Source organism: Arachis stenosperma, chromosome 1, assembly GCF_014773155.1.
Source record: "Arachis stenosperma cultivar V10309 chromosome 1, arast.V10309.gnm1.PFL2, whole genome shotgun sequence".
Taxonomy (NCBI): Eukaryota; Viridiplantae; Streptophyta; class Magnoliopsida; order Fabales; family Fabaceae; genus Arachis; species Arachis stenosperma.
Genome location: NC_080377.1, coordinates 7,638,297 through 7,654,090, shown reverse-complemented (window position 1 = coordinate 7,654,090; position 15,794 = coordinate 7,638,297). Strand labels below are relative to the sequence as shown.

Genomic DNA, 15,794 nt, shown 5'->3' with positions numbered 1-15,794 from the left:
TGTTTCTGCAGCCTTAACTTAGAGAAACATTCTAAAATCTTTTAGAAATGTTCTATACACCAATTCTCTTTTATATAATTTTGAAATTTCATCTATATAAACTTTAATCTCGTTCGGTCTTTTTTAGAGGTGTTTAAGATTTGATTTGGTCCAAAATCTAATTCGGATTTGAGGTATACTTTGTGAGATTTAAAATTTTTATTATTATTTTGTGTTATTTTTGGATTGAATTCAAATTATGTCTCATATCATGGCCTATGATTCGAAATGATTTTTTACAATATATTTTAAAATAAAATTAATAATGTTATATTATACTTTTATACTTCAATTAATATTTTTGTTTTAAAATAATTTATTTTATTATAAATATGATATAACATTTTTTAAATTTAATTTTATAAATAAAATTTATAAATTTATATATGTTGATATTATATTGGATCCACCAGTTTTAACCCAATTTATTTTAGATTACTTTTGGATTTGTAAAAATTGATTCATTAATCTTTTAGATTTAAGTCTAGATCTACATAAATCCAACCCAACCTATAAATACTCTTAATCTCTTTTTATCAATCATTTTCTTCCTTTTTCTCCCTTACTGTTTCTGCTAATGCTAATTTTTTCCTCTCTTTCATAACTCTATTCCTTTGATGAATGTCGATGCCATCTTCTTCAACTCTTCCTTCTCTCCAGTTCTAATGTCATTTCTCTTTTTATTCCGACATTGTTTTTCCTCTTTCCTATTTAGAGTGAAGATAGGACAAGTATATACATATTCACGAGTTTAGATACGAGACAAAAATTAAAATATTTGTAGATAATGAAAAAAAATGAAATATTTAATGCGGATATAAATAATTAAATAACTCGAGCAGAAGGACTAGACGATCCAATTGTCTTTCATTCAGAGGCGGCGAATTCAATAGCAGATTTGCGAGTTCAATTCTTTTTTGTTTCCCTTTGTTTCTTAGCTTGTTAACACCAAAGAATATATTGTATTTATATTTTTAAAATACTAAGTTTGTGTTGTAGTTATCATAAATTATTGAATTTCTTTTTAAAAAAGATGAAGTTTAGTCAATGATAAATGGTTTTGCCGACTGCTTATTAATTCATGATGATTGCTTTTGAACAATTGATGGAGGCCCAAAAGTAGTAAACTCACCGGAAATGCTGTGATATTGCGGTTGATGTAATGACAGCTGACCAACCTTGTCTAATTCTACTTTTTCATTAAATTAAGATATTTAAATGCATTCTTGTTCCATATAATTTGTCATGATCCCATCACAGACCTCTTAACAACACTTCTCTTGCTTTCAACCACGTTTTAATTTTGTAAGATACATGGTATATCTTACTAACATACAAGAGCTACACCATTGCCGGCTAGGTTAGGGATGGATGTATGGAGTTAGACTTGGGCTCCAACGAACTCAACCTAATATTTTTCATCAACGCATATATAAGTTGAGTTTAGCCCGCTTTAATTGTTGTGAGAATAGTCGGATCTAATTAAAGTTTAATATATAACCAATTTGACTTGATCTAGTGGTTAGTTTATTATTTTGCTTAAATAAGTATTAGAGTTTGAATTTCTTCTTGTATATAAGCAACTCATTAGTCAGTAACAAACCTTTAAATAGAGTTTTAATCTGCCACGGATTAGTCTTTGACCTTTTTAGGTTAAGGGATATTGTGGAAAAAAAAAGTTTTAATATATATTTAATTTATTAGTTAAACTCATCTAGTTAAATAAATGTCACAGGTTCAAAACAAATATGAGAGTTCTTAATCTATTGATATGAAAAAATAGGATAAATAACTATCCAATCTAACTTGTCCACGACATAGTTTGGGAATTAAATTGAAGGAACTCCTCAATTTTCTATCCAATTTCTGGATATAATAAGAGAGAGATTCACTTAATTTCACTTGTCCACATTATAATTTTCTCACGAAGCTAAAAAGAGAGTTTCACACCTCTAATCACTAAATGACAACTACCATAATTTATAAAATATTTATAATATCTTATTAAGTTAAAATAAAAAAAATTCTAAGTCCATAACATAAAATCTAATTTAGTAACTAAATAAATAAAATTAAAATATATTAAACTAAATTAAATATTCTAAAAATATAATCTAATAAATTTTAAATAATACTTGATCTCTTTATATCACGAACATTTGAGACACATATTACCTATTAAATTAGAGATATTGTGGCAAAAATTTTTTAAATATATAGATAGTTAATTTTTAATATGTACTAACATGATTGATATATATTATAATTTATAAAGTAAAATAAATTAGTTCAATATATAATATAGTTTTTTAGTATATATTACTAGTTTAATGAAAAACAAACTAGGTGAGGTCAAATTAATGTAAAATATAATTCAAAACCAACATTAGAAAAAAAAAAACAACAAATTTAACCTCAACCCAAAAAACTTCAGGCTTAACCAAAATTTCAGGTCGAATCAATTTGTGTAGCCCCCCTTTGAAACTGATCTCTTTGCACTTCCACGTGTAACTTGTTCTTTGTGTTTGCCCTTTTGTCTAAATCAAGCTCTCTTTATTAGTAGACCACACTATATATGTTGGTTTAGGTTTGAACTTTGAACGATACTATGATGCCTTGGAGGTTGGCAAGATGTCTATGTGAATGGGAAGGTTTTTGATGTTCTCTTTAATTTGGAGCTAAGAAAGTTAAGCCTTTCCCTAACTAAAATTAAAAAAAAAAGTAATGCAGATAATATTCTTCTATTTTTTAACACCCTAGAGTTTGCAGGATTGTTAAAACAAAATTCTAAACGTCCAATAATTTTTTTATAACAAAGACTAACTAACTTTTTTTTAGCTAAAATTATCAGTGTCTTTTATTAATATTTTTTGAGTTCTGTTACACATTCAAACGATTTATGCAACCAAACAACCAAGTCATTTAATTTATATTGCGCGGAGTTTCGTCTTTTTCTTCTTTCTCCTCCTCCTCCTTCTCTTTTTTCTTCATCTTTTTTTCATTATCGTCGTCATTACCACCACCATAAAAGAAGAAGAGAATCTTGAAGAATTTATGGAATAACTTTTATTGAATGAAAAAAAATGTGACAGAAAAAAAAGAAACCATGTTTTTAATCTTAACCAAATTGATCCCTTTTACACACCCATAGTTATTAACTATTCTTGAGGGATATTAACTTGATGGGTTGCCACGGATTTATTGGGCTACAGTTGACTTATACTTTGGACTGTTGCTTTCAATACCCCCTCCCCCTCAAGCTCACGTTGCTCCTTGAAATAACTTTGAGCTTGTCTTTGAGCCTCTCATAACTGGTTGCTGACAAAGATTTTGTTAAAATATCAGCAACTTGTTCAATTCTAGGAATATATACAACTTGTAATGACTTATTGTTGATCTTTTCTCGAACAACTTGAATATCTAACTGAAAGTGCTTTGTTTTGTCATGTAAGACTGTATTTGCAGTGAGCAAAACAGCGCTTAAATTGTCACAAAATATTGATGGAGCAGTAGTCAATGCAATCTTCAACTCAGACAACAAATTCTTCACCCATGTAATCTCTGCTTCACAGGCTGTCAGACTTCGAAATTCTGCCTCAGTTGACGACCTACTTATAGTTGTTTGTTTCCTGCAAGACCAAGTAACCAAAACAGACCTCCGATCCTCTAAATCTGCTGCCCAGTCAGAATCAGAAAAACCATACAACCTATAGTCATTGCATTTATGTAAGAGCAAACCATGTTCTTGTGTTCCTTGAAGATATCGTAAAATCCTCTTCACAACCTTCCAGTGAGCAAGTAAAGGGCTGTGCATGAATTGAGAAACCTTCCTCACAGCAAAACTCAGGTTAGGCCTAGTGATAGTAACATATTGCAATGTACCTACCACAGATCTGAAGAGCTTCGGATCCTCAAATTGTTCTGAACCTGTAGACAGTAACTGCAAAGAGGAGATCATAGGAGTAGGCATAGCACTTGCCGTACTCATTCCTAATTTAGACAGTAAGTCTTTAATGTATTTAGTTTGAGATAAATGAAGCTGTCTAGTTTCAGATGAACCTCCATACCAAGAAAGTAGGATAACTCTCCCAAGTCTTTTAGAGTAAAAATCTTGTTTAACTTTTGTATCATAACATCAATTTCATTCGAATCATTACCAGTGATGATAATGTCATCAACATAATATAGAATGTAAATGACATAATGAGAGCTATGTTTGATGAATAAAGATGTATTAGACTTGGTACTAACAAAGCCAAAACTGTTTAGAGTATTGCTAAGTTTTAGAAACCATTCTCTCGGAGCTTGCTTGAGGCCATAAAGGGCTTTATTTATTTTATACACTAAACTGTCAGAATCATGAGAGAAACCAGTAGGTTGATGCATATATATAGTTTCATGTAAATCACCCTTAAAAAAAATATTATTAAAATCCAATTGTCTTATAAACCAGTTTTTAGATAAAGCTATACTTAACACAATTCGAATGGTGGCAGGTCTGATAACAGGACTAAACATCTGTTCAAAGTCAAAGCCTTCAGATTGGTGGAAGCCTTGAACTACCAATCTGGTTTTGTACTTTTGTATGATGCCATTAGGAAGCCTTTTTATAGTAAAAATCCATTTAGATCCAATAATTTTGGCATTTTAATGTTTTGGCACAAGTTTCTAAGTATAATTTCTGATTAAAGCATCATACTCCTCCTACATAGCATTTTTCCGATGAAAAATAGCTAATGCAGCACTAGGTGTTTTAGGAGGTGTTTCATGTAAAATGTTTAAATTAACATTACTAATTAAGGCTTTGGGTTTAGAATTTTCAATTTTAGACCTAGTGAGCATGGGATGTTGATTTAGAAGTTTAAGAGATATAAGAACATCTGCATATATAGAAACGAGTGCAGAATTATTATTATTATTATTATTATTATTATTATTATTATTATTATTGATAGGGTCAATAGGTGGAGGGCAAATTTGTATCCCAAAGATGGGAATAGGATGCTGCGTTTCAATAGTAAAGTGTATGGAATTAGAATTACTAAGAGTACTTGAATTATAACTACTAATATCGCTAGGATTACGATTTGTATATTGAATATTTGAAATAGAAGAACTATGAGATGAAGAGCCTAAAATAGAACCTATACTAGGAATAAAATTTTTAAAAGAACTAGATTTATTAGAATTTCTAGAGGAGTCATTCTTATCAGTTTTAACAAATAATTCCTTGTAAGGAAAGGAAATTTCATCAAATTGAACATAACTTATGGTATAAAGTTTACCACAAGGTGAAAAGCATTTGTAGCCTTTTGAGTTTAGAGCATAATAAAAAAAGACACATTTATGAGATCTAAAATTTAACTTTGTTTTATTGTAAGGCCTTAAGAAAGGAAAACAACTACTACAAAAAACTCTTAGAGAAGTATAGTCAGGGACAGTGTTAAACAAGGTCTCATAAGGAGATTTGTTGTCCAAAATTGGAGCTGGGATGCGATTAATTAAGTAAGTCACTGTTAAAACAGCTTCATCTCAAAAAATAAATGGCATAGAGGCTGTAGATAGCATGACAAGACTCATTTCAATGAGGTGCCTATGTTTTCTCTTAGCTTTGCCATTTTGTTTTGGAGTGTAAGGATAACTAAACCTTTAAACAATACCTTCATTGGCCAGGAATTGACTGAACTAATGAGAAGTGTATTTCCTACCATTATCAGACTGAAAAGCTTTTATTTGGTGGTTTGTAAGATTCTCCATTTGCTGTTTAAACTGTTTGAAAGCTAACAGAACTTGAAATTTAGAGACAAGTATAAAAAGAAAAGTAAACCAAGAATATGCATCAATAAAGGTAACATAATAACGAAATCCTAAGTGCGATACAATGGGTGCTGGACTCCAAACATCAGAGTAAACAAGTTGGAGAGGTGCAGTGTAGACAGTAAGTGAGGAATTAAAAGGTAATTTATGCATTTTAGCATGCATACAGTTTTTACACACATCAAAAAACAAAGTATCTTTATTTTTATCCATGTCAATATTACAACTTGATAGAATTGTGAGTATAGTTTTCTTGGCTATGTGGCCAAGTCTTTTATACCACAAGTCCAAAGAAACTTTGAAAGAAATAAAAGTACAAGGTTGTAAAGAATCTAAAGAAAAATTAGGAACAGTAACATTGAAAAACCTGTAAATGCCATCCTGTCTATGTCCTTAAAGAAGTACTTTGTCAGTTTGCTGGCATTTAACAAAACACACGTGAGCATAAAATTGAAAATGAATATCATTATCTTCAGCAAATTTATAAACACTGATAAGATTTTTTGTGATTTCTGGAAAATAAATTAATTGTTGTAATCTGAAATATCTGTTAGAATCATAAACATATAATAAAAAAGTACCAATTTTAGATATAGGCAAACTTGAGCCATTCCCAATCTGAACTTGGTCAAGGCTTGAGTAATATGAGGATCTGATAAACGAAAATGAATAAGGAGTAATGTGGTGGGAATCACCAATATCTAGCTCCCAGAAGGAGTCAATAATAGATCTTGGAGCAGCTATGTAGGCAATAAGATGATAAAAAGATGGAGGGGGTGGTGGTGATGTAGTTGTAGTGGTACTGGCTTGTGACAAATTAGAAGAGTTTGATGAATTGGTAAAGGATGTGGAAGAAGGAGTATGAGAACTTTGTGATGGAGGAGGTATATTTGGTTGAATCTGTTGAAACAATGTCAAACAATGTGGCCAAATCTACCACATACCTGGTATTATGGCCTATTCTAATTGAAAAAGGATCTGCCTCCTCGTGAAAACCTACTACCTTTACCTCTTCTTCCTCCAAAACCACGACCTGAATTGGAATTGGAAGGAAATGAACTCTGAGAGATATTAGCTTGAATCATAGAGGTTGTGAATTTTCAAAATTTATCAAGCATATCATCAAAGGTCAAAATTTGAGTTTCAACCTCACAAAGGCTGAAAATTTCTCATTTGGAATTAACAGTGTGAAGTAAAACTTGATATTCTTCATTCAATCTCTCAAGCAGTGCATCAACATGTTTTTCAATAGTTAAAGGAGAGCCTAAAGCTACTAAAGAATCTGCAATCTCCTTAATCTTCGAAATATATTCAGAAGCTGTTGAACCTTGCTTCTTGATAATTTTTATTTGTGCTTTGAGCTGTTTGACACGATATTTAGTAGATTTATCAAAATATTATTCAATTCTGCCCCAAATTTCATGACTGAAAGAGCAACCAACCATTTTAGTTTTGAATACAGGATCAATATATGCAGAAGCTAAGACTGGAGATTATAATCATCTTGAAGCCACTGGGTATACACTGATGACTCGATTTCATTTTGTTGATCTTCAATCGTAGTGAATCTAGGAGGAACACGATCTTTATAGAGATGATTTTCCAAAAGCTGACTTCGAACTGCCGCCAATGCTTATTGTTGCCAAGTTTTGTGATTTCTTTCTCTTAATTTATCACTAATCGGAGTAAAGGGTTGGGAGTTGAACAATTGAGGTGAAAAAGAAAAGGGATTGAGATTAGCAAGAAGATTATTGTTGTTGTTGGCAGAATTTTCAGGATTTAAATTATTGTTGTTGTTGTTGGTCACAGGAGGTGAATTGTTAGATGAATGTGGAGATGCATCCATGGTTGAGAAAAATCTGAAGTTCTTGATACCATGAAAGAAGAAGAGAATCTTAAAAAATTTATGGAGTAACTTTTATTGAATGTGAAAGAATGTGTACAAAAAGAAAAGGAACTATGTTTTTAATCCTAAGCAAGTTGATCCCTTTTATGCACCCACACTTATTAACTATTCTTGAGGGATATTAACTTGATGGGCTGTCACTGGTTTATTAGGCTGTAGTTGACTTATACTTTGGGCTGATGCTCTCAATACACCATACCACTATATCCATCTCTTTCTCCTCCTCCTCCTCCTCATCATGTTTCTTTTTTTATTTAAATTTTTTTGATCTCCTCCTTCTTTTTCTTCTTTCTTCTCTATCATCATTATCGTCATCACCAACAACACCAACATTTTGCTAACATCTTTATTGATTCTGATTTCTGTGGTGACACCATTAAGTAATTTCAAAAACGAAAATATTATCAAAACAAAACCATTGTATAATATTAAATGAATAAAAAATTGTCCATTATATAAATTCGAATTTAGAAACACATGTGTCTCGAATGAACCGAAAATATTATCAAAATGAAACCATTGTATAATACCAAATGAACTGAAAATTGTCCATTATATAAATTCAAATTCAGAATCACCTGTATCTGAAATGAATCGAAAATATTATCAAAATGAAACCACTGTATAATACCAAATGAACCGAAAATTATCCATGATATAAATTTGAATTTAGAAACAAGTCAATTTTGAACAAAAATACATCCAAATCAATTTTGGATCCGACAATGTCATCAATATGACAAAAATTCGATGATAACGATAATGACGATATGTATTAAAAGAAGACAATGATGATAACGATGATGATTATGATGATGATGACGATGGAGAAGGAGAAGGTTGAAAAGGAAAAAAGAGATGAAATTCGATAAAGAGGAGGAGGAGGTGTTGGTGACAATGGTAACGAAATTGAAAAATAATAAAACGGAAGAGAGAGGGAAGAGAAAAACAAAAAAAAGAAGCGCGTAACTCAAATCATTTAGATGAACTTAGATGTTAAAATTGTTTAAACGTGAAAAATTGTTCATTTTTTATTAGTGTTTCTGTATCATTTAATGTCTCTCGGTATAATAATAAATTAACATTCATATATCAAATTCGTTATTTCTCCTTGTGTTAGCTAATGAATTTGTCGTACTCTGTCTTTGGTATCTCTTCATTCCTAACTCTACAACTACAAGTCATTCGAATTGGTGTTATTCTTTAATTTGCCTTGTGTCTCAGAATTGGATCTTAGTGGATTCTCAACTTGATAATAATCTTCTTGTAATGTTTCTATCTACCTTCATTCTCTGCTATAATACCAGAAAACTTTTCTGTGCACTAATTCATTTGAGAATTGTGACTATCTGTGAAAGAAGAAGAATAAAGAGAAAAATATAGCATAATTTTTATACTAATTCTTGATACTACTAAATGCAATGCTACTAATTGAGTTTAAATAAGCTATTTAAGCTCATCCTTGTTACATTTTAAAGTATAGTAATCATACTACTAGATGTGTTCCTCATTTTTCTTTCTAGTTTTGATTTTCTCATCTTTGAGACGCTTACTTTTTTAATGCCAAGTATTACTAACAAAAAAAAACATATATAAAGTGTTCTTTATCTAAATGCTTTAAAAAATTTTGGTCTAATTATATCATGTATACATCAAAATTTTACCACTAAATCGGTCATTCAAATAAAATACATATTGATGACTGATTTTTAGTGTATAAATAATATTTTATTTTTTTTTTTACGGATGCATCAATAATATAGCAAATACCAAAATCAAAAGGATTATTATGAAGTGCTAAGCATCATCATATTCTTAAACTCCTCAAAATCAAGTTGTCCATCCAAATTAGTATCATAGGATAAAATCATTGCCCTGCAATCCTTATTCCCACTCTGTTGTTCCAACAAGCCAAGCCTCTTCAACACACACTCAAGCTCTTGGCTACTTATGAATCCATCTCCATTCAAATCAAACACCTCAAACGCCTTCGCAAGATCGCTTTCGACTTCCTCAACCTCGCCCTTGTTGTCGCCATTGTCGTTGATCTTTAATATGGAGTCGTAGAAGAACAAGAACTCATCCAAGTTGAGGCTCTTCTTTCCAACTACATGCTCTTCTAGCTCCTGGAGGCTAGTGCTGGAGCCTCCTGTCTTGTCTAGAAGCCAATTCAACTCGTCAAGGCTCACTAATCCATCGCCATTCTTGTCCAGCTTCTCAAAAATTCTTTTCAAGTCATTGTGGGTTAGGGAACACATTTTTGTTGAGTAGAGTAAAAGGGTACCAATAGCTTCAGTTTCAAAGGTCACAATTGTTATATGGTTGGTTTATGTGTTGATGCAATACGTGAAGGGTCCTTTATATAATGTGTGTAGGGTAGGCAACACTTCTAGCCTTTCATTTTTTTTACTTTTTTTTTTTAATTTTTTTGTTAGGAGTAAAATTTGAACCTGCAATTTTTAAGTGAGTATGTATAAGAAGATTATTCCATTTGAATTATAATTCGTCAGTTTTTTATTTTTTGCATTATTATTATTACTACTATTGAGCAACATATTGACATCGAAATTCCATTATTATGACTAATCTAACAATTTAACCTGATATAATTAATTTGTTTAAATTATAACTTAATTATGTTATTTGTACATTAAAATAAGTTATTAAATTAGTTATATATATAAAATTAATATTAAAATATAAAATATAAAATATAAAATATATATTAAAAATGATTAAATACACCTGTTATATATGAATATATGCTAACTAATTTTTTCTATGTATTTAGTATTTTTTTATTGTAAAAAGGAGTTAAATGCAATCTTTATAACAATTTTTTTTTAATTCAAATTAAAACAACTAATTTAAAACTTATCATACTTATTATTAACAACTTAATTCCACGCACGTCCTTAAATATTCTGAATTATTTATGAAAAAGGAGAAAACTACGCTAAAGGAAATAATAAATAATTTTATAAATAATGTGGATGAGAATGATCCAAGTCAGTTTAGGAGGCAATATGCATGAAGCTTCGCATAGTTTTGCTTTGAAAGCCACATTATTCCATCGAATGGGATGTTTTCCCCTATATCTATATTCTAGAGCCTAGAATTTTCTAGTAGTCATGATATTTTCCTGCCCCCACTCAATAATTGTATATATGCCTCTTCAATAATTTGTATTTTAGTTGGATACTTTCCGTATTGATACTATACCTGTGCTGTCCTTTTGTATGTATGTATATCTCATCGACCATAATTAAATATACAGAGGAGGGTTATACGTAAGTAAATTTTATAATTTGTAGTTATTAATTAATTATTATTAATATTTTTAATAATATAATATTATATTTAATAATATAAAATTTTTTGTTTATTAATTAAATTTTAATAAAAATATTGATTGTTACGGATCCGGCCCACGAATCCGGGACCCGTCATCGAGCCCGAAACCGGTTTTTCGGGCCAACCCATCTCATCTCTCTAGAAAGGCCCTGAAACCGGCCCCCAGAGTCCTAACTAACTTTTGAATTCAAAAGTTCCTCTTATCTTAGCCAGATAAGATAAAGATAAGAAAACCACCATCACCTATAAATAGAGGACCCAAGTCCCCTCAGGTATTCATTCGTTCCTCATACCTTACACCTCTTAGATATATTCTGACTTGAGCGTCGGAGTGTCTTTGCAGGTACCTCCCCTCCTCTCCATCCGGACGATCCAGCGTCTAACTCGACCCGCGGGTTCCCGATCCTCCTCCTAGATCGTATCAGAATCATCATGTACATTGGCGCCGTCTGTGGGAACCTGCGACGATCGAGCGAGATGGAGGGCATCTTGGACGAAAATCCATCAAGCCAAGACGACTCCGAACCACGTCATCCCACCCCAGAGCAACAGGAAGTCATAAACCAAGCCCGGATGGCCAGCACCATCCACCGAACAAACGAGCACATGGTCACAGATCCACAACATCCCGAGCAAGCAAGGGACAAAGCGACACAGATCATTCAAGATCTCTGCCTCCGAGTCCAGGAACTTGAAGGTAAACTCACCGACAAAGGAAAATACGCCAACCAACACGGAAGCCAGGCAACGTCCAGGCCACGATCCTATCGTGGAAGGTCGCCAACACGGCAACACGAGAGAAAAGATGATCGTAGCACTTCACGTAACTACCGGCACGAAAGGTCGCCAGAACGGCGACACAGTAAAAAACACCACCGCAGTGCATCCCACAACCTAAACCGTCAACACGATTCGGACGAAGACCCCAGACATCGGCACACAAAGCGCACAAGAAACGACCACGTCATAATGGGAGCCACGCCCTTCACAGAAAGAATCTTAAAAGCAAAGCTTCCCAGAGGCTTCGACAAACCCACCGACATGAAGTACGACGGAATTAAAGACCCTCAAGAACACCTAACGGCTTTCGAAGCCAGAATGAACTTGGAAGGAGCATCCGACGCAGTCCGATGCAGAGCCTTCCCGGTGACCCTTGCCGGACCAGCGATCAAATGGTTCAACGCCCTCCCGAACGGATCCATAACCAGCTTCCACGACATCACAAGAAAATTCATGGCCCAATTCACGACCCGAATCACCAAGGCCAAACACCCCATCAGCTTGCTAGGGGTCACACAAAAACAAGAAGAATCTACAAGAAAATACCTCGACCGCTTTAACGACGAATGCCTGACTGTCGACGGACTCACGGACTCCGTTGCCAGCCTCTGCCTAACTAACGGACTTATGAATGAAGACTTTCGCAAACATCTCACCACCAAACCAGTATGGACCATGCACGAAATCCAGAACGTCGCCAAAGATTACATCAACGACGAAGAGGTTAGCCAGGTCGTCGCTGCCAACAAGCGGCAGCACGGCAACCCGACTCCCCGTCATAACCCTCCACCCAAAGAAAACCAACGAGACCACCTCAAGCCGACCCACCGACCACCAAGAATAGGAAAATTCTCCAATTACACCCCCCTAACAGCACCGATTACTGAGATATACCACCAAATAGCAGATCGAGGCGTCATCCCCAAAGCCCGACCACTCAAGGAAAGAACAGGAGGAAACAAAGCCCTCTACTGCGACTACCACCGAGGTTACGGACACAAAACACAAGATTGCTTTGACCTTAAAGACGCTATCGAACAGGCTATACGAGACGGCAAACTCCCGGAGTTCGCCAAATTCATCAGAGAGCCAAGGCGTGCCAACATCGACAAGTCACCAGAAAGAGAAGGGCGCAACCCAAGAACCCAAAAGCCGCCCCTCAGGGAAAACCCCGAAGAGGATCCGACCATCATAGTGAACGTCATCACGGGCAAGGACGTACCGAACAAGTCAAAGCTAACAATGAAAAAGGACCTCAAAATAATGGCCGTCAGGCACCGCGACCCAGTCACCATAGCCGACGGCACGATAACTTTCTTACCGGAAGACTGCCAACACGGCACGTCGGCCGAAGACGCCCCCTTCGTCATATCAGCCTGAATCGGAACAGGGCTAGTAAGAAGAATATTGGTAGATACTGGCGCCGACTCTAACATCCTTTTCCGAGGAGCTTTCGACAAACTCGGGCTCCGCAACGACAACCTCCAGACACACCGTCACGGCGTCACGGGCGTCGGAGACAACTTCCTCAAACCAGACGGGTCGGTTACCCTTCCCATCACCATAGGAACAAGCAATCAGAGAAAGACGATCTTGTCCGAATTCGTAGTCCTAAAGGACTCCACAGCCTATAACGTCATTCTTGGGAGGAAAACAATCAACGACTTCTCCGCAGTCATCTTTACCAAATACCTCCTCATGAAGTTCAGGGCCGACGACGGCACCATCGGAACCATTCACGGAGACCGGGAAGTCGCGGCCGAATGCGACAACAATAGCTTAGCCCTAAGAAAGAAATCCCGGGACGCAGCCGGAATATTCCTTGCCGACCTAGACGCACGACTAGACGGCCAACCTAGACCGGAACCAGAAGGAGACATGGAAAAACTACAGATAGGGCCAACCAAAGAAGAATACACTTTCATCAACAGAAACCTCCCATACGACCTCAAAGAAGAACTCTCCCAACTTCTGAAACAAAACAGAGACTTGTTCGCATTTACACCAGCCGATATGCCGGGAATAAGCCCCGACCTTATGTCTCACCATCTGGCGGTGGACCCCCTAGCCAAACCAGTGGCACAAAGAAGACGAAAAATGTCACCAGACCGAGCAACCGAAGTCCGAAAACAGGTGAAAGCCCTACTCGAAGCCAACTTCATCCGAGAACTCCCTTATACGACATGGCTAGCCAATGTCGTACTAGTTAGAAAATCTAACGGGAAATGGCGAATGTGCGTCGACTACACTAATCTCAACAAAGCATGCCCAAAGGACGCCTTCCCCCTACCAAACATCGACGGGCTAGTAGATGCGGCATCCGGCCACCGATACCTCAGCTTCATGGACGCATATTCCGGCTACAACCAGATCCCGATGCACCAACCAGACGAAGAAAAGACAGCATTTATCACCCCAGACGGAACGTACTGCTATAGAGTAATGCCCTTTGGCTTAAAAAACGCTGGAGCCACCTACCAGCGACTCGTTAACAAGATATTTTGCAACCTATCCGGAGACAAAATAGAAGTTTACATTGACGACATGCTCGCCAAGACGGAATCCGGGGAACAACTAACCGACGACCTCAAGGTAATAATGGACACCCTGCGAAAACACCAAATGCGACTCAACCCAACAAAATGTGCCTTCGGAATGGAAGCAGGAAAATTCCTCGGTTTCATGATCACACAACGCGGAGTTGAAGCAAACCCAGAAAAATGCCGCGCCGTCCTCGAAATGACAAGTCCCAAAAATCTCAAAGAAATCCAAAAACTCACCGGCCGACTAACCGCACTATCCCGGTTCCTAGGGGCATCGGCCCAAAAGGCAATTCCTTTTTTCAAACTTATGAAAAAAGGAACCCCCTTCAAATGGGAAGCAGAATGCGAAGAAGCCTTCCAACACTTCAAAAGGGTTCTAGCGGAACCTCCAATCCTCGCAAAACCCCAAATAGGGGAAACACTATACCTATACCTCTCCATAACGGAAGAAACAATCGCCGCAGCACTCGTCCGGGAAAACGAGAAAAAAGAGCAGAAACCCATATACTTCATAAGCAAGGTCCTTCAGGACACGGAAGCTCGTTATTCACGCCTGGAAAAACTAGCTTTCGCACTCCTCTCGGCGTCCCGACGGCTACGACAATACTTCCAAGCTCACCCCATAACGGTCCGGACCGACCAAGCGGTCAAACAGGTATTACAAAAACCCGACCTAGCAGGAAGAATGCTAGCATGGTCCATCGAGTTATCCCAATTCCAGGTCAGGTTCGAACCCCGGAACGCCATCAAAGCACAGGCCCTAACCGATTTCATCGCCGAGATGACACCGACCAAACCCACACCCGAACCATGGAAACTACACGTCGACGGCTCATCAAACTCCACTCACGGAGGTGCCGGAATTATACTCGAAAACCAAAACGGGATCATAATCGAACAATCAATACGATACGACTTTCCAGTATCAAATAACCAAGCAGAATACGAAGCCCTCTTAGCAGGCCTAACCCTAGCCCGAGAAGTCGACGCAAAGGTACTCGAAGTAAATACCGACTACCAGGTGGTCTGCTCCCAAATAAACGGAAGCTACCAAACCCGGGATCCCCTACTCCAACTATACCTCAACAAGGTAAAGGAATTGAAGGAAGGATTCGAAAACTTCACCATACAACACGTCCCCAGAGAACGAAACGCCAGGGCGGACCTACTTTCCAAGCTAGCGAGTACAAAATCGGGACACGGCAACAGATCGCTAATCCAGGAAGTCGTTAGGTCGCCTTCCGTATCGGCAACGATTAGCGCACATCTAACATCCTCAAATCGGGAGTCCTGGACATACCCAATCCTTCAATACCTCCTTAACGGAACCCTACCACCAGACCCAAAAGAGGAAA

The 15,794-nt window shown here is 36.2% G+C and overlaps 2 protein-coding genes across 2 annotated transcripts; one reads left to right on the top strand and one right to left on the bottom strand.

Moving 5' to 3' along the window:
* Positions 1 to 9,278: 9,278 nt before the first annotated feature.
* Positions 9,279 to 10,083, bottom strand: LOC130940744 (probable calcium-binding protein CML44). The gene has a single exon (XM_057868978.1). The coding sequence runs from the start codon at positions 10,018 to 10,020 to the stop codon at positions 9,550 to 9,552; it is 471 nt and encodes a 156-aa protein (XP_057724961.1). The 5' UTR covers positions 10,021 to 10,083; the 3' UTR covers positions 9,279 to 9,549.
* Positions 10,084 to 11,548: 1,465 nt separating this feature from the next.
* Positions 11,549 to 13,276, top strand: LOC130974458 (uncharacterized). Its single transcript, XM_057899340.1, has one exon. The coding sequence runs from the start codon at positions 11,549 to 11,551 to the stop codon at positions 13,274 to 13,276; it is 1,728 nt and encodes a 575-aa protein (XP_057755323.1).
* Positions 13,277 to 15,794: the final 2,518 nt, after the last annotated feature.

Excerpts from the sequence above, each read along its gene's own strand:
- LOC130940744 (XM_057868978.1), bottom strand. The coding sequence starts at position 10,020 with ATGTGTTCCCTAACCCACAATGACTTGAAAAGAATTTTTGAGAAGCTG.
- LOC130974458 (XM_057899340.1), top strand. The coding sequence starts at position 11,549 with ATGTACATTGGCGCCGTCTGTGGGAACCTGCGACGATCGAGCGAGATG.